Below are 25,083 nucleotides of genomic sequence, written 5' to 3'. Positions count from 1 at the left end.
GCAAAAGAACTGAGAGTAAGCAACGAATCCGTTTAACTATAGATACAAGCCTTTAGTAGATTGTGGGAATTTATTTACAGAGCCTAATGTAAGTGTTAAAAACAATGACTATAGAAAATATAAAACTGAATACTACTCAGCCATTAAAAAAAAAGAAATAATGCCATCTGCAGCAACATGGATGGACCTAGAGATTATCATACTAAGTGAAGTAAGTCAGAAAGACAAATACCATATGATATCACTTATATGTGGAATCTAAAATATGACACAAATGAACCTACCTACGAAACAGGAACAGACTCACAGAGAACAGACTTGTGGTTGCCAAGGGGGAGGGGAGGGATGGAGTGGGAGGTTGGGGTTAGCAGATGCAAACTATTATATATAGGATGGATAAACTATAAGGTCCTACTGTATAACTCAGGGAAATATATTCAATATCCTGTGATAAACCCTAATGGAAAAGAATATAAAAAATAATATATATGTATAACTGAATCACTTTGCCGTACAGCAGAAATTAACACAACATTGTAAATCAGCTATACTTCAATTTAAAAAAAAATTATAAAAGTAAAAAAATTGGGAGAGAAATGGGAAAAGAAGGTAAAAGGTAATATAAGAACATTGATCTCATCATTTTAGTCTAGGGAGGGAGGTAGATATAATCTAAACTGACTTATAAAAAATTAGAAGACTAAGTACATGTCAACAAAAAATTAGTTGATCTAAGAAAGAAATGGAAGATCTAGGAGTTGTCTTGTTGATGCTGGGAGAATGTTGCTGTTTATGGTTGAGCAGGTATTTCTGCTGATGGGGCAGGTTTGGTCAATGCCTAATGCAGATACACAATGCACAGTGCGGGGAGAGGGGAGGCCACAGGGCAGAGAACATTTTTTTATGTTTAAATTTTCCTGGGAATTCCCTGGCAGTCCTGTGGTTAAGACTCCGCGCTCTCACTGCCGAGGGCCCAGATTTGATCCCTGGTTGGTTAACTAAAGTCCCATAGGCCGCGCGGCATGGCCAAAAAATAAAAATATAAATAAATAAATAAATAAATAAATTTTTCTTGTCATGCCATAAAGTGTGAATTTTATTTCACATACACATAAAGTATAAAAAGAAACATCAAGTCTGTGGTTAACTCTGGGCAGTGGAAGGAAAAAAAGAGGAGGTGGAACTCTGTGAACTGTATCATTACTCATAGTAGGGACTCAAGAATTAGGGTGGAAGCACCTTCAGAAATGGCAAATGGAGTCGCTTTTGTTGGCTGTGCTGCCTTGGCCCCAAGACGGTTCAAGAAGACAAATTTGGGAATGAGAGGTGGGTGTAACTGGCAGGAATGCCCAGGGCTCCTGCAAGCATGTGAGAATAGCATTGAATGAGAGCTTTCCCAATACCTAGATGACCCAGCGCCCCAGGCACAGGTCGTGTCCTTAACAATGACACACTGTTACCTAATGCAAGTTCTTGTGCCCGACACACAGTGAGGCCAAACAAACCGAGATGTCGGAGTTTGGAGCAGAGAAGGTTATATCGCAGGGCCATGCAAAGAGACAGGTGCCGCATGCTCAAAAAAACCAAAAAAACCCAAACTCCTCAAAGGGTTTCAGCAAATCCCTTTTAAAGGCAAGGCGAGGGAGGGTCGTGGTTAGTTGTTGCACACTTCTTGGTGTAGGAATCCTTTGTTCTTGCAGCTGTCCTCGTAGGTCAGGTCGCGTAGTTCCTGTAAACCTCCAACAAGACAAATGTTATTCTCTATTTCGCAACTTTTTATCTCTATATGAATGGACTCTTAAAGGTCAGAGTCTTGGGCTTCCCTGGTGGCGCGGTGGTTGAGAATCTGCCTGCCAATGCAGGGGACACGGGTTCGAGCCCTGGTCTGGGAAGATCCCACATGCCGCGGAGCAACTAGGCCCGTGAGCCACAATTACTGAGCCTGCGCGTCTGGAACCTGTGCTCCGCAACAAGAGAGGCCACGATAGTGAGAGGTGAGAGGCCCGCGCACCGCGATGAAGAGTAACCCCCGCTTGCCGCAACTAGAGAAAGCCCTCAGCAAAAACGAAGACCCAACACAGCTAAAAATAAAATAAATAAATAAATAAAAATTAAAAAAAAAAAAAAAGTCAGAGTCTTGAGAATAGGCTATCCTGTATATTTCAGGCTATCGGCAACTTTTTTTTTTTTAACAAAAGGTGCAGAGCCAGCATGACTAAGCACAGGCAACAGAGCACAAAAGTTAAAGTAAAAAACAGATCTAATACGGAGTCAGAGTTATTCTTCCCTGTTATAACACTGAAGCGCAGAGTCCAGTATGAACATGACAGATCTCATCCGCATGACCCTGGGGGTGAGGTTGGGGCAGGACTTGGAGATGAGGATCCACTTGGCCGTCTCAGCACAGCGCTGAGTGCCCTGTCTGTCCCACGCTGCCTTACACACGCGCAGCTCACAGCAGTGGACTCAGGAAAGTCTCCCCCTCAGCTGCACCCGCCCTTAATTCATTCTGTCTTAATCCCCAGGAACTGCGGATGCTGGCTTGGGACTGACGTTTACCGCTTCTTTGCAGATACACCGCAGTCCCTTTGCAGACAGTGTCGGTGCCTCACAGGTGACAGGGTAGTTGCAGCGCTTTGGGGGGAGCTGAACTCAGGGGATCTCAAGACACATAACCGCTTTGGCTTACATGGCACGTATTTACTGACGGCCACAGTCCTGCTGTCCGTTTCCAAAGCAGAGAGAAACCCTGGTGAGTGTTCCCTTGTGGCTCGGACTTGAGCAAGGTTTGGGAGACGGTGCCTAAGAGGAGAGAGCAGCTGAGGAACTGGACAGGACAGAGGTTTCCCCTTGGGTCTCAGGACGGTTCTGTCTCAGCTGGACTCTTTCCTGGACCGAGAGAGGGGTGGGGAAGGTGTAACAGCGGAGACCCCACAGCAGCAGTAGATGGTCATGGGCACTCGGCTGGAAGGGGAATGGACATTGCCGAGGCTGAGGCCAGCCTGAGGGTAAGGGTTGCTTTTCTTCCTCCTGTTCTTTCCCTTTAAGATTGGAGACTAGGTTCTCCATCAACTCAAACCACTGAGAACTAGACTCAGAGTTGAGAAATTTTGATGTCTAGAGTTCAGGGTTAATGTTCAGACTGTTCAGCTGTGGTCCCTGTTCTCTGCACACACATTTGCACTCAGACTCACACTGCTCCATTATTGCCCTCACAGACAGATTCCAGAACCTGGATGGACCTGGAGAAACGCACGGCCGTGGGACCTAGAGGGTTTATAATATTGTATGCTTTTCTTTGCCACTGAAAGGCACAGTCTAAAAGCAATCCTGAGTAAGAGTCCAGCCTCTGGAGGCGAGAGCGGCTTATCTTCAATTCCTGGCTCTGCCTCCTACAGTCTGGGGGATGGGGAGCTCCTGAGAATGAATCTCAGCTTCCCAACCTGTGAGCCAGGAATAGGAACAGTGTCACTCTGAATACTGAATAGAGTGAATGAACATTAAAGAGGGTGATAAGCTGGCCCACAGCAAATCTCTAGCAAATGGTAGTCATGACGGTCTCTCCTGCATGATTCTAGAGCCAGTATTTTGCAGCCAGACAGACACACAGCTGGCCACACTGTCATCAGACTTCACCCTATCTCTCTGTAAATCTATATTGATTTCCCAGTTCCATCTTGTGTTGTTTTGGAGGTTTTGTGGGATGAATCTGAATGACTCTTCTGTGTGTTTGTGTGTGTGTGAGAGAGAGAGACAGACAGACAGACTATATCTAGACCACACCCACATTTACCAGTATACCAGTGAATTAATCCTAAGAAAACTTACGAATAATGAGACAGTACATCCAAACATTATCTCTTATTCAGCAAAGAAGGCTATTGAAGATGTACTTAGGAATTTCTTCTCAGCAAAGATTTCCATAGCAGAGAAGGATAACCCCTTTAAACAGATCCGTGTTTTTCTTTTTTGCTTTGGCTTTGTGATGCAGTGCCCCTTAGACCTTAAATGGGGAAAAAAATCTGCTTTCTCTTTTTTTTAAAATTTATTTTATTGTAGTTGATTTACAATGTTGTGTTAATTTCTGCTGTACAGCAAAGTTATTCAGTTATACATATACATATATATACACATATATGTGTCTGTGTGTATATATATACATATATATATACATTCTTTTTCATATTCTTTTCCATTATGGTTTATCACAGGATATTGAATATAGTTCCCTGCGCTATACAGTAGGACTTTGTTGTTTATCAAAAATCTGCTTTCTTAAAATTGGCTAGTAGAATTTGAATTATCCACTGACTGACTTTGAATTAGAAACTTCCATACTGAGTCACCTTTAATCTAGTAACAAAAGAGAAACCAGTCTGATTTAAATTTATTTTAAAAACTAATAATCAGACAGTATTTACATACCTTGGGTCAGATCAGACCTAGCCTGCCATTTACTGGAATTGAGTGACCTTGAGAAAGTTAAAAAAAAAATCTCTCTGCCTCATTTTCCATCCATGTAAAATAGGATAAGAATATTCTTTTACACTGAGCATTCAGTATTAACTTATATGAAGGGCCTGTTTGTAGCCCTACATGCGAAAGCTCATCAATAAATTGTATCTCCTGGTATTTTCTCTGAACAGACTGTGAGCCACTTACTGGAAAATGGATTCGAAATACAGAAATTGGTCACTCTGTTCTAACTTCACCCCTTCTTTATCTGTGTTTCTATCTTCCTAATCACTTCCACTTGTCATATCTCTCTTTATACTTCCCCCTTATGTGAATAGGTCTCTTCCAAATCCATCCTGCCTTTTCTTTTATTGTCTTCAAGTCAGTCTCCTTGAAGATACAGGGTTTATTTCCAGCACTCTGGCAGCCAGGAACTCTCTCAAACATCACTGCCCCCGGCTCCAAGGAGCAAGTCTGAGTGTGCCTGACTCACCAGTTCTTGACCTGTTCTTCACAATTCCATTTTCATTTTCACATTTATTTCTGCCTGATGCTTGCCTCTGTGGCACTTGCAGTACTCAAGGTTTATCCCCCTTGTCCCTGCTGTCAGTTTGATTTTCTTTTTTTTCCATAAAGAGAAACCCATGAAGCACCAAGCACCGGGTGGAAAAAGCAAACTCAGCAGACATCTTGAGTCCTATTGCAGAAACTTTTCAACTATAGCAAAACAAAGTGGATAAAGACAGGGTCCCTAGAACCTGATGTTGGGTTGAACTCCCACCATCTGCCACTAACTAATTGTGTAACTTTGGGCAGGACACTTCAACTCTCTGGGTTTCATTGTTATCACCTGCCAAGTGAGAATAATAATTACTGGATTTAGTTCCCTAGGTTATCGGGGGATTAAATGAACCATTATATTTAAAACAGTGTGGGACTTCCCTGGTGGCGCAGTGGTTAAGAATCCACCTGCCAATGCAGGGGACATGGGTTCGAGCCCTGGTCCAGGAAGATCCCACATGCCCCGTAGCAACTAAGCCCGTGCGCCACAACTACTGAGCCTGCACTCTAGAGCCCAGGAGCCACAACTACTGAGCCTGTGTGCCACAACTACTGAAGCCCGCACGCCTAGAGCAACAAGAGAAGCCACCGCAATGAGAAGCCCACACACCACAACGAAGAGTAGCTCCCGCCAGCCGCAACTAAAGAAAGCCCGTGCACAGCAACGAAGACCCAATGCAGCCTAAATAAATAAATAAATAAATAAATAAAATAAAAAATAAAACTGTGAGAGCAGTGCCTGGCGCAGGGTCAGTACTCAGTACATTGTCACTCTTTGTATCCTTATTTTTCTGGTCTCACAAAACATGGATTACAGTGCACGTTTCATCGTGAGCCTAGAGCGGGGCTGGGATATGGTAGGATTTGATGTATCAGGCCCACGTGTCATTCTAAGAGTTAACTTAGAAGGAAACAGTAATTCGCCCAGGCCTGATTTGATCCATAACCCGGCTGTCATTCTCTCTCATGTTTTAGAGTCTTTGACCCTGGCAGGACCCCTCATTATTGGAGTAAACAAGGGTGGTCATGTTGACTAAGGTCAGTGGGAGAGGGAATTGTGGAGGAGCTCAGCAGTGCTGTCTTCAGGTCTCTTTTGGAGCCAACATTGTTACTTTATTTTTTATTTATTTATTTTTTAAATTTATTTATTTTTATATTTTTATTTTTGACTGTGTTGGGTCTTTGTTTCTGTGCGAGGGCTTTCTCTAGTTGTGGCAAGCGGGGGCCGCTCTTCATCGCGGTGTGCGGGCCTCTCACTATCGCGGCCTCTCTTGTTGCGGAGCACGGGCTCTAGGTGCGCAGGCTCAGTAGTTGTGGCTCACGGGCTTAGTTGCTCCACGGCATGTGGAATCTTCCCAGACCAGGGCTCGAACCCGTGTCCCCTGCATTGGCAGGCAGATTCTCAACCACTGTGCCACCAGGGAAGCCCAACATTGTTACTTTATATGTAGAAAAGTCTTCTCCGGACAGACATGCAAGTGGGTCCTGTTAAAATTTGTGCTGAAGGAGAAACATTAGAAAAAAGACATAAGTAGATCACAAAATGCAGAGATATGGTGGCAATCAAACTGATTTGTAGGTAGATCTAATATAATAGTCCCAGACTCTAACCCAGATCTTCAACCTTTATTCTTCAGGCCCAGCTGCTTTTGGGGACGCACTTTCCCCTTAGTATGTGGAGTCGAGTCCCTCATGATATTCAAACAAAACTATCATTTTTTATTGTTGTAAGAGCTTATTCTAGTATATAACTTTCTTTGTTCCCTGGTATACCGTAATGACATTAAAATGGAAAAAGCAGAATCCTGGAGAAATTTGCTGCTTATTAACTATTTTTGAAAACCATTCTTGTTTGTTGGTAAAGATGGTATTAAATTCATCTACAGGGTTATTTTAAATCCTTTGTGTTTGTGTGTGTGTGTATTTTAACTAGGAAAAAAAATGTCAAAAATTCAGTCATATACCTTGCCTCCTATGGGGCCATGAGTAACTGTGGTGCCTCCAGAAATGTGATTGACGTCCACATGGGGGAGTGGTTGAGCATGGTGCCGATGAAATTCAATTACCATCGTTTCACAAAAATTTGCTGACCATGTCCTGCGGGCCACGTACTCCGCTGAGTGCTGGCTGGGTAGAGATACCAGGACAAACATGCCTCCTGCTGATACTGAATTTAAGCTCAAGGGGTGAAATGCAAATTAAGTACAGAATCTTAGGTAAATAGCAGAAAGAGACCTGGATGAAAGCTAAAGAATTTTTGCTCTAAGAGAAAACAACTGGTGGTACCTAATTTAGAATGAAGGATTAGAGGTGGCCTCTCAGATAGAGTGATGTTCGCTGAGACCAAAATAATGACTATGCCGGTATATACAGTAGATTGTGGGAAACGCTGCAGGCAGAAAGAAGAGAATGTCAGATGTCCCTGATGTAGGAATGAGCCTGAAATCTCAAGTCATCAAAAAGACACCTGTGTAACTGAAGTGTCCTGGGTGAGGAGAGAAACAGTGGAAGATAAAGCTGGGACAGGATGAAAGATTTTGTCTTTTATCCTAAATAGTCTGGGAAGTCTGTCAAAGCTTATCTAGGGGAGTGATGTGATACAAATCAGGTTTGAGATGTACCAGTCTGCCTGCTTTGGAGAACGCATGGGAGGGAAGCAAGGGTGCAGTCAGGTTTAAATGGGAGAAAAGATTCAACATCGTCACTGTTTGCTGATAACAGCCTTGCCGGACAGTCCAAGAGAATCAGTGGAAAGAATATGAATAGCAATGGGATTGTTCTGTTAGAGGGATAAGAGATGATAATCAATAGCTTTCTTGTACACAAGCAAGAAAAATTAGAAAATAAGAAGCAAATCAATATGCAGCCTCCCCCCCCAAAAAACACGTTAAGAAGAAATGTGCAAGCTGAAAATAAGTAAAAATCATTTCCTTAAAAGCAGTAAAGAAGGGGAAATAATTAAGAAATATATCTCACAATATTATATGGATGTTAGTTGCTCTGTTTTTATCTGTGAATTCAGAGAAATTTCAACCAAAACTTAAACTGATCCTATAATTCATTTAGAGGAGAAAATGACAAATAATTTGAAAAGAAAACAATACTTAAAAGAGACCTTCCAGGTATGCCTATCCTAGGTCAGTTATGGTGGTAATTAAAAGTGCATTTTAAGTTCTTTCTTTCTGCTTTTTTTTTTTTTGTGTGAGGGGAATATTTGTTTTACTAACTAAATGTTTGGTATTTTCTGTTCAGGTTTGTTTTGTTTTGTTTTTAATTTTATTTATTTATTTTTGGCTGTGTTGGGTCTTTGTTGCTGCGCGAGGGCTTTCTGTAGTTGCGGCGCGCAGGGTCTACTCTTAGTTGCAGTGCGTGGGCTTCTCATTGTGGTGGCTTCTCTTATTGAGGAGCACAGGCTCTAGGCGCGTGGGCTTCAGTAGTTGTGGCACGCAGGCTCAGTAGTCGTGGCTCGCGGGCTCTAGAGCACAGGCTCAGCAGTTTTGGCGCTCGGGCTTAGTTGCTCCACAGCATGTGGGATCTTCCCAGACCAGGGCTCGAACCCATGTCTCCTGCATTGGCAGGCGGATTCTTAACCACTGAGCCACCAGAGAAGTCCCCTGTTCAGTTTTAATTTTCTTCTTATATCAACATTTAGGATATAAATTTACCTCTACGAGTAGCTCTAATAGAAACTCTAAGGCTCAGAGTATTTTCTGTATCATTTAACTTTAAGCACTTTTTTAAATCCTTTTTATTTAGAAATAATTTAGAAGTTGCAGAGAAGTTCCCCAGGCCCTCTGGGATCGCCCCCGCCTCTGTGCAGTTTGGGTGTCAGGGGTTTGGGAAGAATTCATATTTAGATTTGAGTCTTTATTCCTTCTTCAATTCTCCCACTTCCAGGATTTCCCTTATAAATTTCCAGCTTTTAAAAAAAGTCCCTGGGAATTCCCTGGTAGTCCAGTGGTTAGGACTCTGCACTTTCACTGCTGAGGGTGAGAGTTCAATCCCTGGTGGGTAAACTAAGATCCTTAAGCTGCTGGGTGCGGCCAAAAAAAGAAAAAGAAAAAGAAAAAAAAATCCCTAAGTTCTGTTCTCTGGCACTTTGAGATGGTTAAGGCCTGCTGTTTTCCATTGCCATTGACATAGGTTCCACTGCCATCAATATAGATTCTGCTACCCTAGCTTCAGGCCATAAATCCTTGTGGTTGCACTTTATCAAGTACGTGTAAACTGTCCTTCAATTTCTGTATGTTTGGGGATGCTTTCTGGTTCCTCTAAATAGTCATTTATGAATATTTTATCCGGTTTTTATAATTCTTTATCTGTGGGAAAATCCATTTATTTGTTTTATACTTTAAAAATATTTTCTCACAGGTACTTTCCACTCTATTTTCCTCCGCATCTTTCTTCTCTCTTTCAAGTGGTTAATTTTTATTGATCTCTTTCCAAGTCCAATGACTCTTCTGTCATATTCAGTGATTTTTAAATTTTGGATGTTTGGAATTTTCATTTGGTTCCTTATATAGTTACTACTTTTCTTTATTCCCTTGATCATAGTTATAAAATCTGCTTTAAAATCATTGTTTGCCAATTCCAACATCTGAGTTATCTTGGGTTTAGTCTCCATTGATTATTTTTTATCTTGAGTTTGGGTTACATTTTCTTGTTTCTTTGTATGTTTAGTAATTTTGGATTGTATACTGATACATTGTAGAGGTTGAATTTTTGTTGTGTTTCCCCAAAGAGTATAGGTTATTTTTTCTTCAACAGATAATTTGCCTAAACTTAAACACCATATTCTGAAGTCTCAGTTATTTTAGGCTGTGGGGGACTGCTTTGTACCTACCCCATGCATGCACATTCAGGGCTCAGCCAGAGTCTTAAGATAGACGTTGTATCTAAAATTTGTGGTACTGCCTTTGTGGCTCTCTTTTTTTTCAGATTTCCTTTTACTTTGCAGCCTCTGTGGTTATCCTGAATTTTGTCCTTTGGTTCTTTAGACCAGCAGGGCTATGGGGGATTTACTTGGGCTTTAGGCATTGTGCATGGTGCTCAACTACAGCCTGCTCTCAGGAACAGAGCCCATTTTAAAAAAATGGAAAGCCCACACTTCTTCCAAGTGTCAGCCCAGCAGGATTTGCCTGCTGTTGTTCACTCTTTAATGAACTAACTCTGTAGGTGGTCATTAAAAAAAATGGCCACTGGACATCCCTGGTGGTGCAGTAGTTAAGAATCCGCCTGTCAAAGCAGGGGACACAGGTTCAACCCCTTGTCCGGGAAGATCCCACATGCCGCGGAGCAACTAAGCCCGTGCGCCACAACTACTGAGCCTGCACTCTAGAGCCCATGAGCCACAACTACTGAGCCCATGTGCCACAACTACTGAAGCCCGCACACCTAGAGCCCGTGCTCCGCAACAAGAGAAGCCACCGCAATGAGAAGCCTGCGCACCTCAACGAAGAGTAGCCCCTGCTCGCCACAACTAGAGAAAAGCCCATGCGCAGCAACAAAGACCCAACTCAGCCAAAAATAAATTAATTAATTAATTTTTTTAAAAAAGATATATATGGTGAACTTAGTCAATAAAATTCCTTGCATTCCTGGTCTTACATGGCCATGGTATATTGTTTTCTTACTGCCATGTTTCCAGTATGATTTTTTCTTTGGCCCATGTCTTATGAGAGAGAATGCTTTAAATTTCTAAATGTAAGTGACCCATTTAATCCTGTACTTATTACTGATTGCTAACACACACATACCTGTTGTATGAACAGGTGTGGGAGAATGCACCCCTGAAATGTATGGTTATCTCAGGGGAGAGACGAATAAGACTAGAAATGAGAGGCAGAGGACACAGATGAACTTTTTCCTCTCTATATCTTTGTATTACTTTATTCCTTAATAAGTATACACATATTAATTGAATAAGTTGGAAGAACAATTTTACTAAATTAATAAAATAAAAATGTCTGTCTGTTATCACAGAATCCCTAAGTGCTGGAATCCCTGACACATGTTTCCACAATACCATTTATAGCCTTTATTCACGGTACGATTTCTGTTTCATTCTATGGTATTTTATACATGCGTCTGCCACACTAGGCCCTCTGCTGTTAGAAACAATGATCCAGGTCAGTTAATCTTTGTATATATGAGTACTGACAACCTATCCTGGCATATAGTAGATGTTTAAGAAGAGTTTTTGAAATGAAATATGAGGCTTTATATCTTGGAGCTTGTGTCCTGGACATATACACTGAAGGATTTGGGAAATGGACTAAATAATGAACCATTTTGCATGGTTGTATGAGCATAAACAGACATATGCCAAGATGGCTACTCTGAGTGGCAATTTTGAGCTCCTTGGTGTAGAGTCCCCTCCCCAGAATTGAAATTTCTATCCTCAGAAAGGGGAGTTCCTGAGGACCCAAGAGTCCCTATCAGAACTGGGAATATTGGAGCAAATCTGTGACTGGTGCTCTCACTCTGAATTCTAACTTCATGACCTTCAGGTTCTTTTCTGAACGGCTTGTTCCCGTGATCCTGTGAGAATGATTTTTGGTGACTCGATCCTGAGGCTACTTTTCCTGCTCCAGACTGGGATTGGGGTCCTGGGGAATACCTTTCTTCTCTCAACCTATGCTTCCACATCCTGCACTGGTCATGCCCTGAAGTCCATACACTTGATTCTTACCAACATGGCTGTGGCCAACTTCTTGGTTCTTCTCTTCAAGGGGATTCCCCCAGATGATATTTACCTGGGGAGTGACACACATCCTGGGCAACACTCGGTGTAAACTTGTTTATTACATCCATAGACTAGCCCGAGGCCTTTCTCTCTGCACCACTTGCCTCTTGAGCAATTTTCAGGCAATCACCATCAGCCCCAGAACTGGTGGGTGGATGGGGCTCAAGGGCAGAGCTTGGAAGAACAGCCATTCTTCCTGCTTCCTATGTTGGATCTCCAACCTGCTGATAAACATCTTTGTCCCCATAAATTTAGAGGCTCATCGGCCTATTCGCAATTCAACAAAGCTACGGGATTATGGGCTATGTTCTTCTAAAAATCCTGAAATGTCTAGTGCTGCCAAATTCACAATTATCATGACTTTGCCAGATGTTGTGTTCATGGGACTCATGATTGGGGCCAGTGTTTACATGGGCCTTCTCCTACGTAGACACCACCAGCGAGTGAAGCATATTCACACCCTCAGAAACTCTCACAGATTCTCTCCTGAGGCAAAAGCCACTCAAACTGTCCTGCTTCTAGCAATCACCTTCATTCTGTTTTACTTCACCCGTTCTATCCTTACAATCTGTAATGTTGTTTCCAAATCTCACCTCTGGGTGCAGCACACTGCTGCCTTTCTGGCAGCATGTTATCCCACCCTCAGCCCCCTGATATTGTTCCTTCAGGATCTCCAAGCGCCAAGATTCTGCTCTTACATGGTGAAAAAAAAATCCCACATGACTAATGGCCCATTCACAACACTTTCTCTTTTCTTCACATCATCTGGTTAATCACTTATTCAAGCAAGGATATATGGATGTCCAGCACATGACAGACATACACCCAAGATACTGATGATGGAAAGATTTGGACGACACTGACTAAGCCGTGTGGAGGCTTCCAGCTTCACTCAGAAGGCAGACAGACAATCAGATAAATACAATAGTGCATAAGTGTTAGTGTTATCTTGATGCTTTGTGATTGTTTTTCCTTTGAAGTCATTGATGGAAGGATGGAAGTGAAGTTGGACAGAAATAATTTGGGGATATATCATAAATTTAATGGTTTATTAGGGCAATTATTAAATCGGATGCAATATTGTATATTGATAAGCAGTGCTGGCTTTGTGTGCCAACAATAATTATAGCTCATGGGAAGTAGCTTATTATAAGACAGGGTATTTACCTATAAAATTAATAAATTGTATCCTATTAAATTATTGTGCAAAACTAAATGAGGTGAGGAGGCAGGACTTCCAAAATAGCAGAGGACCTGTGTAAACCCAGTGTTTTATGAAAGCAACATAAATACTGGAAAAATGCAGCTCTATTTACAGTAGCCAGGACATGGAAGCAACCTAAGTGTCCATCGACAGATGAATGGATAAAGAAGATGTAGCACATATATACAATGGAATATTACTCAGCCATAAAAAGAAACGAAATTGAGTTATTTGTAGTGAGGTGGATGGACCTAGAGTCTGTCATACAGAGTGAAGTAAGTCAGAAAGAGAAAAACAAATACTGTATGCTAACACATGTATATGAAATCTAAAAAAAAAAAACGGTACTGATGAACCTAGTGGCAGGGCAGGAATAAAGACACAGACATAGAGAACGGACTTGAGGACACAGAGGGGGAAGGGGAAGCTGGGACGAAGTGAGAGAGTATCATGGACGTATATACACTACCAAATGTAAAATGGATGGCTAGTGGGAAGCAGCCGCATAGCACAGGGAGATCAGCTCGGTGCTTTGCGACCACCTAGAGGGGTGGGATAGGGAGGGTGGGAGGGAGGGAGACGCAAGAGGGAGGAGATATGGGGATATATGTATATATGTATAGCTGATTCACTTTGTTGCACAGTAGAAACTAACACAACACTGTAAAGCAATTATACTCCAATAAAGATATTTTAAAAAATTAAAAAATACTGGAAAAATGATTAAAGTCAACTTTTTTACGACTCTAGAAATTAACCAAAGGCGTACAAACAACCTGAAGAGCATTTTTAGTCAAGAAAAAATTTTGAACCTCAGTAAAAACAGTGGGGTTCTAACTTTGTTTACTCCCATCCCCCCTCCCCAGTTCTGCACTAGCTTTAGAAAAACAGCTACCTCACAGCTACAGTAGCCATGAAAACCATTTGTCAAAAAACAGTCTCAGTTGTTTAACACTGTGGTAGCTTAAGGCCGCAAAACCAGTTGGGGAAAACATTAGCTCAGCCAAAATTTTTAAAAGGAATGTCTGAAGAATAAGATGTTCACAAGGAGCTGTTAAACACTCTGACACATTCCTGAGGATCTAAAAGGCCACACACCTACACAGGGATATGTACATGCCCAGAGAAGACCTGAAGGTCACTGATAATTCACCTCTGGCTGACCTTGAAATCCTGCAGCAGGAAGAGAAGGCTAGGGCAGACTTGTAAACCGCCTAAGCATCGAAGTAGTAGTAGAGGGAGGGGGTGGGGAATACATTAGGAGTATGGGATTAACAGATACACATGACCATATAGAAAGTAGATAAACACAAGGATTTACTGTAGAGCACAGGGAACTATATTCCATATCTTGTAATAACATAATGGAAAAGAATCTGAAGCTGTACACCTGACACTAACACAATATTGTAAATCAACTATAGTTAATTTTTTAAAAATAATAAAAAAATTAAAGAAAAAATAAAGTAGTGGAGCATTAAGGCATAAACTACCCTTGGCAAACGGTGGAGGACTCACTGACTCAGGACAACTAAGGAAGCTGACCAGGCAGAGACTTTAGTAACTGCCCCCTGCAAGGGAAACAGACCAGGAACGTCACTGAACAAACTGCAACAACAGTAACAGCAGTAGCAACGAATTCTGAGGAGAGGGGGCATCTGACACCCAAAGTAACAACATTGTATTTTCTAAAACGTCTAGCTTCGACAAAAAAAGTGATACACAAAGAACAGGAAAGTATGGCCTTTACACAGGAAAAAAAGCAATCCATAGACACTATCTGAGGGGTCTCGTATGTCAGACTTACTACACGAAGACATTAAATCAGCTATTATAAATATGTTTGAGGAACTAAAAGAAAGCATCTCTGAAGAACGGAAGGAAAGTATGACAATGATGTGTCAGAATCCCCCCTGTGCCAGAGGCATCCTTGGAGTCCTCCCTGCCAGATGCTCTTTTCATTGCCCAGGGAATATGTTCTTTGCTGTACAGACCTCAGAACTCCAGAACAGTCAGAACTTCCTTGTGCCCTCAAAAGGGCAATGAGGCTAAGTGAAGACATCATCAGCAGCTTAGGTCTGGCTAAGGGTGACGTGCAGACAAATGCCGGAGCTTCTGTCGCTGTGGAGATGGAGGGCCCCACCCTCCTGGCACTTGGATGCGTTCATCTACCCAGAAGCTCTCTGTGGTTTATGGATTTTTTTAATAGAGGCTTAATCACATAGGCATGATTAAATTTGATAAAGGGAATTTACAAAAATCTTTGGTGAACGTCATACTTAAAGGAGAAACTTTGAAATCAGGAAGAAGGCTAGAGTGCTGCATCATCACTTCTCTCAACATTGGACTGACGTTCTCACCAGTGCAATTGGTAGAAAAATAAAGATTTAAAAATGTGAAATGATGGGGAAAACTCACTATTTAAGGATGATATGGCTGTTTACATAAAAATCTAGAATAATTGTTTTGTGTTCTTTTAGGTGATGGTCAGTCAGGTGAGACCACAAGAAGGGACTCAATAGGTACAGGGGAAAAAAGTTTGTTATACTCCCAGGTCATGAGAGACAAGAGTCACTGCATGTTGAGAGGTCACGTCGGAGAGAGCACCAAGGGACCAGGCTCTACCAAGTAGGGGGGTGGAAGCATCCATGGGGAAGTGCCCTTATTGGCGGATCAGGGTGGAGTACACAAGAAAAGACTGGAGGAGATTTCGCTGGTGCATTTGAATGACGCTAGGTCACAGGCACGGGAGGGTAGGAAGAGGAACTTGAGGCAGGGACCGACCTTATTACACTGGTGTACATGGTTGCCTGGTCAGTGTACTCAGAGCTGGTTTGTGGGGATGTTCAGGCAGAGGGAAAATATGAAGTTTTAAAAATTTAAATACAACGATCTACACAAAAGCTATTAGAATTAATAAGACAGTTTATCAAGTTTGTTTGGTATAATATCAATATGCATGTTAATTGTATTTCTGTATATGACCAACAAAGGTTAATGAAATTATAAAATACCATTTACAAGAGCATTAAAAATGTCAAGTATCATGAAATGAATCAAAAAAAATGACTTCTATAAGAAACATCAACTTTATTCAGAGACATTAAAGAATAAATGGAATGATACATGGTGTTCATGAATTTTAAGCCTTCATACTATAAATGTCATTACTCAAAAGATTTATAGATTCAATGCAGCCCCAGTACAAATCCCAGACTTTCTTTTTTTTTTTTTTTTTTTTGTGGAAGTTGACAAGTTGAGGTAAAATTTTATGTGAAAATATACAGGGCCAAAAGAACAAAGACACTCTTGTAGAAAAAGAATACAGTAGGCGGCCTTGCTTTATCAGACCTAAGACTTAGAAATGATCCCGTAACTAAAACAGAGTAGTATTGGCCCGGGAATAAACGAGAGAGCAATGGAACAGAACGACATCCTAAATCAGAGCCATACAGACATGGACGCTTGAGTTATGATAGAGATGGCACTGCCCAACAGTGTAGAAGAGACTCACTTTAAGTAAAGCTGCTGGACAATTATCTATACAGAGGAAAAAAGAAAGTTGATCCCTGTATCACAGTATTCACAAAAACAAATGACTGGGCAGGTTGTGACTATTCAAGATACACAGAATCCTTCTTGAATGTATTTGTTACTGAGCTCAAGTCCACGTGCCCGACGCACAGTGAGGCCAAACAATACCAAAACGTCGGAGGTTGGAGCAGAGAAAGGTTTATTGCAGGGCCAGGCAAAGAGACCAATGGTTCATGCCATAAAAACCCTGAACTCCCTGAAAGCTTTCAGCAAAGCCTTTTTACAGGAAAGGTGAGGGAGGGGTGTGGTTAATTGTTGCACACTTCTTGCTATCAGATCCCTTGTTCTTGAGGTCAGGTCACGACGTTCCTGGAAACCTCCACCAAAACAAATGTTATTCTCTGTCCTGACAAGAAAGGGCAAGGTCCCAAGGCTCAGCTTTCAGAGGTCCAGGCCCGGGCTAAGAGGAGGGGATCCCTGCGCAGGCCGCTTACCCTGCCCGGGAGCGCTGGTCCAGCACCCAGACTAGATGCTCCCGCAGTGCCCAGGCCTGGCTGAAGAGGTGGATCTCAGTTGGCGGCGCCCTCAGGGCCAGGCCTCCAGACGCTGCCCAGCTGTCATCACTGAGGGAGCCGGGTGCCCCGGCCCCAGTCAGACGTCAGGCTCCTCTGGCAGCGCAAACAGGGGCAGGGTCCTGTGGGCTTCGACCCATGGAGACCACAGCCGCCATTAGGTCCCAGAGGCAGGGATGGGGGAGAGGTTCCCGTCCGCTTCAAGGCCCGGGCCCGGCCAGCGGGAGGCAGTGGCGAGGGCTCTCGAGCTCTGCAGGACACAGTCCTCAGACTGTCCCCAGGCCCCCCACCTCACCCGCCAGGCCCAAGGCCAGGGGTCCTCGAGGGCCCCTCGGAGGAGGTCCCCATCTGCCTCTCACCGCACTCTCTTCCGGGGGGTCCGCTGCGAGAGCTGATTGTCGGCTGAGCGGGACCTCTAATCCCTGGAGCTAAGCGCAGCGCGCCCGCTCCGCCTCTATTAGAGTTACCTTGTACCGTGAGACAGAAGTGATACTCCTGGCGGGGACTGTGGTTGCCAGTGTCTGCTCCATAAAACACATCTGCCCCGGTCCTCACCCCCTCACGGTCTCGCGTCACGAAGTACATCCAGAGTGCTCTCCTCGTAACACCTCTGCTCCTTCAGCTACAGCTCTAGCCTCCTAATCCCCACCCTCTCCAACGCTGAACCGGCATCCTGTCTGCAAACGCTCCCCATTTCTCTGTCCCGAAGCCCCAACCTTCCCAACACGGCCACGTCTTTCCCGCGGCATAAAAAGGGATCCGAAAGAGAGTGGGCGGGGCCATTCTGCTTAGGCCTGGCCTGTGATTGGTTTAGCTCCCGGGTCAGGTCGGAAGACTGTAGGCGAGAGTGCTGAAACGCTACTGAACACGTAGCTGAGCAGCTGCAGAGATGGAACAGCCCAGGATGAAAAATCTTGGAGAGAACCGGTTGAATTCGCACCTCTCCGTATTGGTCGGCAGGACGGTCCAAAATGGCGGCGCACGATCCAATATGGCCGCCCCCAACATAATGTAACGACATGGGCGCGGCCATACTGCACGGAACTAACTCCTCCGGGCATCAGAACCCATCGCTCACTTCCAAAGTGGCCTTGAATGCGAGCGATAACAGGGGCCCGCCACTCACGTCAGCGGAAACGGAAGTGGCGTCCAAAGCTTGGCTTCCCCGAGCGTACTGTCACAGAATTGGCGTTTGAGGCTACGTGAGATTGCTGCGAGTGGATTTAAGAATCCCGCGTGGTGGGAATTCTGTGACTTGAGATGTGGTTTGTGGTGGGTACTCGTGGAGGATTGTTGTTGAAGGCGGCCTCGGAGTTTTGGGGGCGTTGTGGGTGGCTTGGGCCAGCATCAGTGTTGAGGAGTGGGTTGAGGAAGTAACGAGACACCATTGCTGTTGATCGCCGCCCCCGCCCCCGCCCCCACCCCAGGCGGTGGAAAGAGGCGGTGGAAGAGCCGATGATCAAAGGGGTCCATCTGGATTGGTTGGTGAGGATAGGGCTTGGGGGTTAGTCACCTGGGATTCCTGTGGTTGGAATTTGAGCTTCGGAGGGGCCAGTGGGTGAAAAATAGATGTCTGGGGAGCTGTGAATGGGTGCGACAGCGAAGTGCAGGTTGGGGAGCTGTGTGGGTATCCTTAGGAGAGGTTGAGGGGGGTTGGGACATAAAGAGGCCTCAGGTGGACAGACATTTGGGTGTGTGCTGAGCATTGGGGTATTATATTTCCCAACGTTTTATACTGGAGAATTTCAAGCATACAGAAAAGCCGAAAGAATAGCCAAATGTTCTGCTGTATACCTGCCATCTAGATCCATGAATTGTTAAAATCGTGCCCATGAATACTTAAGAGTTTACGTGTGTTTGTACGCGCTTGAAATCAAGTTAATCCTAGCTTTTTATGTCAATTCTGCCACTTGTTTCTGTGACTTTGGATAAAGTACCAAGTTCTGTAAGTCTCAGTTTTCCCATTCAAACAAATTGATTTTCTGCCTCACCAGTTCTCATGAAAGCCCTGTCTTCATGACCTCATCTAACGCTTATTACCTCCCAAAGACCCCATTTACAAATACCATCACATTGAAGCTTCAGCGTATGAATTTGAGGGACACAAATATTAAGTCCATATAACAAGTAGGTATTTGACAGAGGGTAGCTATTATTATTCAAATGTTACCTTTCTAATGGGATTTTTTTCTACTCAAAACAATACTTTCAACTTATTTTTATTAAGTTAGAATAATAAATAATAAAACCCCCTTCCTACGTGAATTTATATATGATATTAAATGGAGATCTCTAAGTTTTTAAAATCAGAATATCATTGTATGTTTATTGTCAGTAAAAAGCAGGAAATAAAAATCACCCTCGGAGAATTCCCTGGCCCCGGGTTTGATCCCTAGTCAGGGAACTAAGATCCCACAAGCCCCAGGGAGTGGTAAAAAAAAAAAAAAAAAAAAAAAAAATTAACCCCCAATTTACTATCTGTAAACTACCTGTAATGTTTTGAAATGTATTTTTAAACTGAATTATATATTATGGATATTTTTCTGTTTTTAATTTATAAAAGTAGGTCAAATTAAATGCATATTTCAGAGGCTTCTGATTTAGTTTTACCAAACTTCCCCAATAACTTTCTATTCTATAATGCTTCTACACACAGTGTGCCAGATTTTTCTACATCTTTAGCAACAATGGGCATATCATCCTTCTATTCTTTTCTAATATGATAGCCCAATTTAGAAATTTGATTACCTTGGCTTTTCTTTATAATTTTGTTTAATGAATGTCATGTTTGATCATTGGAAAATGGGAAAGTCCTCCATCCTTGTTCCATCTTCTGAGTCCCACCGAACCATCCCAAGCTTTGGAACCACTATTCACAAATTAGAATGTATTATTCCCTTGACTTTTATAGTTTTATCACATGTATATGGATACCTTAAAAGTGCACTCTAGTTTTTCTTGGTTGTAAGTTTTATAATAAGGATATTATTATGTGGTCTTCTGAAGGTTGCTTTTCTTTTCTTTTTTTTTTAATTAATTTATTTATTTTTGGCTGTGTTGGGTCTTCGTTGCTGCATGCAGGCTTGCTTTAGTTGCGGGGAGCGGGAGCTACTCTTCGTTGTGGTGCACGGGCTTCTCATTGCGGTGGCTTCTCTTGTTGCTCTATGCGCACGGGATTCAGTAATTGTGGCACGCGGGCTCAGTAGTTGTGGCTCCTGGGCTCTAGAGTGCAGGCTCCGTAGTTGTGGCGCATGGGCTTAGTTGCTTCACGGCATGTGGGATCTTCCTGGACCAGGGCTCGAACCCGTGTCCCCTGCATTGGCAGGCGGATTCCTAACCACTGCGCCACCAGGGAAGTCCTGAAGCTTGCTTTTCTTGACTTACTACGTATGTGTGATTTATCCACGTTGGAGGTAGGTTTGTTTCATTAATATGAATTCAATTGCATAAATACAACATACCATTCTCCTGTTGTTGGACATTTATATTGTTTCTGGGTTTCAGCTACTGCATAAATACAACATACCATTCTCCTGTTGTTGGACATTTATATTGTTTCTGGGTTTCAGCTACTGCAAGTAGTGAAGTTCCGAACATTCTTATGTCTCCCAGTTGATGTGAGAATTTGTTAGTCTAGGGTGTATACCTAGAAATGAAATTTCTAATATAAAGTAGATGAATTTTTACCTAGAAGGGAAAGTCAAATTGCTTTTGTACCACCTTAACTCTCTCATCAGCAATGTATAAAAGTGCCTTTTGATCCATAGGCTTTCCAATACTTAGTATTTTCATTCTTGCTTTTTGACCATCTTTTGAGTATAGAAGACATCTATCTCATTGTGGTCTCCATATGCACTGTTCTTGTCACTAACATGGTTGATCATCTTTTTTGTATGTTCATTGGCCAATTTTAAACCTGAGAAGTTTGTCTCTTCCTAACTCATATTTAGAAAGTAGTCCCATATATGGAATGCTAGTCTTTTGCTGGTTATTTTGTAATAAACCATTGGCAGTCCTTTGTCTCCTGTTCCTGGGAGGTAACCTCTAGATTGTTGGAATATCCTGAATGATAGAGATGACTGCATTATTCATGGTGGGCCCTGATAGTTTGTGCTAATGAGGCAACTCATGGTGAGTCTGTAGTTTATGCTAGTGAGATGATTCAGGTTGGAGCTGTTTATGCCAGAAAGACCAACCAGGTGATATCAGCCCAACCTCCAGGAGGGTAGAGGTGCTGGAGGTTGAGTTCCATGGCCAATGATTAGATCCATCATGTGTATTTAATGAAACTCTAATACAAACTGTAAACACTGAAGCTCAGGTGAGTTTCTGTGGTTGGCAATACCCTGCATGTTGTCACACATAGATATGCTGGATGAGCAACGGGTCCTGACTCCAAGAGGAAAGGACAGTGGAAGCTTCTGGTTTGGGACCCTCCCAGACCTCACCCTATTGTGTCTCTCCATTTGACTGGTTATAATTTGTATTCTTTTGGTGTAATAAAACTTTATTCTTGTACATTTCCCCCTCAGGTACCTTATACGTTTTGTTGGTATTGTGAATAGTGTTTTTTCCTTATAAATCTTACTGTTGTTTGAATATGAAATTGCAGTTAATGTTTATGTTGATCTTAAAGCAGTTGCATAGTGACAGTCTTGCTTCTCCTTTTCCATTCCTTCCATTTATTTTCCCCATTTTACATTTAGCCAAAATGTGATACATTTTTGGCTAAATGTTCTGAGAATGGCTATCCTTGTCATGTCCCTAAGTTTAAAGAAATGCCGTGGATTTTTTTTTTTTTTTGTAGATACTCTTTATCAAGTTAACAGAGTTCTTGTCTAATTCTAGTTTAATAACATTTTTAAAAATTGTGAGTGGCTATGGTATCTTATTACATGTCTTTTCTTTATCTATTGAGATAACAAAATAGTTCTTACTACACTATTCTTGCATTCCTGGAATAAAGTTATCTGTGCATTGTATAATTCTTCGTATGTTGTTTTCTTAGTATTCTTCCTCTCTATCAGTGAACATGGTTTCCACATCTTTTAAATATTTAGGATTTTTATACTAAGTTTATAAATGAGATTGGCCTCATTTCTTTGGCCACAAATTTCTTTCACATATTGTCCTTGAAATCCAGATCTGTTTTCTTCAGTTCTCTGTCCGCCTAAGACACAGTGTTGCATTGTCCTTCGGAGTTCTCAGCAATGTGATACTGAGAGTAAGTTGCATTAATATATTTCTCGGGTGTCCTGGCATCTCTAAGTTATTCTCAGTGTTAGAATTAATTTTTCATCACCAGAGTTAATTATTTAACAGTCAGCACTGATTAGAGTTGCCAAGAGATCCAGCCGGGGTTTTGAGTGAAGATGAAGTCTCAAAAAGAGACGTGAATTTGAGATTTCAGTTGAGACTCCATTGCAGAGTTTAAGGTCATGGATTTTGTCTTCAGAGGTAGACAGCCTGTATTTGTTTTGCTTTTTGTAGGCAAGAGGTTAGTTTAACTGAGGTATAATTTATGTACAATATAGAGATTATCATGCTAAATGAAGGAAGCCAGACAAAAAAGACAAATATCATATGATATCACTTATATGTGGAATCTAAAAAAAAAAAAAAAAAGATACAAATGAACTTATATACAAAACAGAAATAGACCCATAGACGTAGAAAACAAACTTATGGTTACCAAAGGGGAGCAGGGGATAAATTAGGAGTTTGGGATTAACATATACACACTACTATATATAAAATAGTTAACCAACAAAGACCTACTGTATAGCACAGGAAACTATACTCAATATTTTGTAATAACCTATAAGGGAAAATAACCTGTAAGTTATATATATAACTGAATCACTTTGCTGTACACCTGAAACTTACACAACATTGTAAATAACTATACTTCAATTAAAAAAATTTACATACAGTAACATTCATCAGTTCTTCAGGTATAATTTGATGAGTTTCACAAAGGTATACCATTCTTTAACCATCACTCGAATCAATGTATAGAACTTTCCCATCAACCCCAAAAGTCCCCTTGTGCCTCTTTTCATTGAGACCATACCCCCATCCCCTGTTCCCTCACAATCACATGCTTTCCATAATTATATATGTTCTAAAACTTCATACAAATTGAATGATACAGTAAGAGGTCATTGATGTCTGACTTCTTTCACTTAAAATAATGCTTTTGAGAGTCATCCATGATGTTGCATGTATCATTAGTTCATTCCTCTCTGTCACTGAGTAATATTCAGTGGTACAAATAAGCCACGATATTATCTATTCCCCAGTTGATGGATGTTTTGGATTTGGGGGAGTAGGTTTTGGATATTTTGAATGAAGCTGTAATGTACATTGATGTACAAGTCAAAGTGGTTGTACCATTTTGTCATTTTATATTTTCACCAGCAATGCATGACAGGTTTTTTTTTTTTTCTTTACATCCTTGTCAGTACTTGGTATATTCAGTCTTTTAAATTATAGCAATTCTAGCAGGTTTATAGGAATATTTTATCTAGGTTTTAATTTGCTTTTATTTTACAACTTAAAGCAACTTTTCATATGCTTATTTGCCATCTCTTTTTTTTTGATGAAGTGTCTGTTTGAAACTTCTTTTCCTTTTTATTGGATAGTCTCTTCTTTTATTAAGTTGGAAAAGTTCTTCATATTTTTTAAATAGAAGTCTTTTAGTCAGGTACATGCTTTGTTAATATTTTCCTCTAGCCTGTGGCTTGATCCTTCTTCACTTTTTAGCAGTGTCTTTTGAATATCACAAATTTTTAGTATTGAGGAAGTCCAATTTATTAACTTTTTCTTTTATCATGCATTTTGTGCCCTGTTTAAGAAATCTTTGCCTCACTTAAAATTTTTCTATGCTTTCTTCCAGAAGTTTTATAGTTTTAACCCTTACATTTATAATCCATTTTGAGTTAATTTTGGTTTGAGGCAAACATGAATATCCTATTTGTTTCAATGGCACTTGTTAAATATTTTATTATTATTTTTCTCATCATGCTCATGCTTTTCTCTTGTGGAATATGTGGAATATATACACATTCCATATTATATATATATATATATGTGTGTGTGTGTGTGTGTGTGTGTGTGTGTATAATTTTAAAGAAATATACTAGTCTGCCCATTCTATCCCTTTTGTCATTTTGGTCTGTCTCTCTAGCTTGAACTTTCCTTGGCTTTGGGTCATGTTTTTTTGCTTCTTTGCATATCTGGTAATTTTCGATTGGATATCAGATATTGTCAGTTTGATATTGTTGTTTACAGGATTTTCTTTTATTCCTTTAACTACTTTTGAGGTTTGCTCTGGCATGTAGTCAAGTTACTTTGAAAAGGTTTGATTCTTCCGAGGCTTTCTTTTCAACTTTCTTAGGTGGGGCCGAAACAGTCTTTTGTCTGTGATTACTCTGTACCTATTACTGAGGCAGTGCTCTTCTGAGGCCTCTGTTTGAAGTCCTGGTGGAAGGTCTTTCTACCCTGGCTAGTGGGAATGCTCAGTATTCCTGATCTTGTGTGAGCTCCAGGAATTGTTCCACCTCCTCCTTTCCAGGGGCCTTAGTAATTTCCTCAGTTCACCAATTTTTAGCCAGAGACTCAGAGGAACCCTCTGCATATCTACAGAGTGACTTTTCTCTCTTTTTTCTGAGGTACTGCCTGGCAGACTCTAGCCACCTTTGCTTCTCAGACTTGAAATTCTGTATCATTAACTCAGCAAGACTGCTGGACAGTTTTGGGGTTCCTTCTCCCTGTGCTCTGAGCTGGAAAGTCTCTCCAGGCAGTGAGCTGCAGCACAGACTTCTCACCTTGTTTGTTTCCCTTTTTCTCTGACTTCTGGGTCTTAAAGTAGTTGTTCTAGATATTTTTCCTACTTTTTGTGTTGGTTGGTTAAGATGAAAGGATAATTCTGGTAGTTCTCCTTAGACTCAGGGGATTTATTGATTCTGGGGGTTTGAGTTTTAGTCCTTTCTCTGCCAGTTACTAGCTGT

At 41.7% G+C, this 25,083-nt stretch overlaps 2 protein-coding genes and 1 long non-coding RNA gene across 8 annotated transcripts in view; 2 read left to right on the top strand and 1 right to left on the bottom strand.

Annotated features, from left to right (window-relative positions):
* Positions 1 to 13,507, top strand: part of ZNF577 (zinc finger protein 577) — a 45,053-nt gene extending 31,546 nt beyond the window's left edge. The window contains exons 5-6 of one of the 3 annotated variants that reach the window (XM_082368071.1): positions 2,573 to 2,752; positions 3,219 to 4,345. In XM_082368071.1, the coding sequence (XP_082224197.1) occupies positions 2,573 to 2,752; positions 3,219 to 3,271 (233 nt within the window). In that variant the 3' untranslated portion in view covers positions 3,272 to 4,345. Of the gene's footprint in view, positions 1 to 2,572; positions 2,753 to 3,218; positions 4,346 to 9,954; positions 10,548 to 12,429 lie in introns of those variants that run through there. The other 2 variants (XM_082368072.1, XM_082368073.1) reach the window with 2 other exon arrangements.
* A 3,174-nt stretch (positions 13,508 to 16,681) lies between these two features.
* Positions 16,682 to 17,628, bottom strand: LOC309616956. Of its 2 annotated transcripts, none has more exons than XR_014237660.1 (2): positions 17,539 to 17,628; positions 16,682 to 17,200 (listed from the first exon to the last, which is right to left on the bottom strand). It is a non-coding gene; the product is annotated as an uncharacterized lncRNA (long non-coding RNA). The 2 variants fall into 2 exon arrangements; XR_014237661.1 differs by having other exon boundaries at positions 16,682 to 17,167; positions 17,539 to 17,626.
* A 585-nt stretch (positions 17,629 to 18,213) lies between these two features.
* HAS1 (hyaluronan synthase 1) overlaps positions 18,214 to 25,083 on the top strand; it is a 42,422-nt gene continuing 35,552 nt past the window's right edge. For 2 of the 3 annotated variants that reach the window (XM_082367993.1, XM_082367991.1), the window contains exon 1: positions 18,214 to 18,343. The gene's annotated coding sequence lies outside the window, so the exon portion shown is untranslated. Of the gene's footprint in view, positions 18,344 to 18,466; positions 18,553 to 25,083 lie in introns of those variants that run through there. The other variant, XM_082367992.1, reaches the window with a different exon arrangement.

The sequence above is a fragment of the Balaenoptera borealis genome (genome assembly GCF_965194805.1).
Source record: "Balaenoptera borealis genome assembly, chromosome: 19".
Classification (NCBI taxonomy): Eukaryota; Metazoa; Chordata; class Mammalia; order Artiodactyla; family Balaenopteridae; genus Balaenoptera; species Balaenoptera borealis.
Note: the sequence above shows the minus strand (reverse complement) of the source record. Positions and strands in the feature narration are given on the sequence as shown.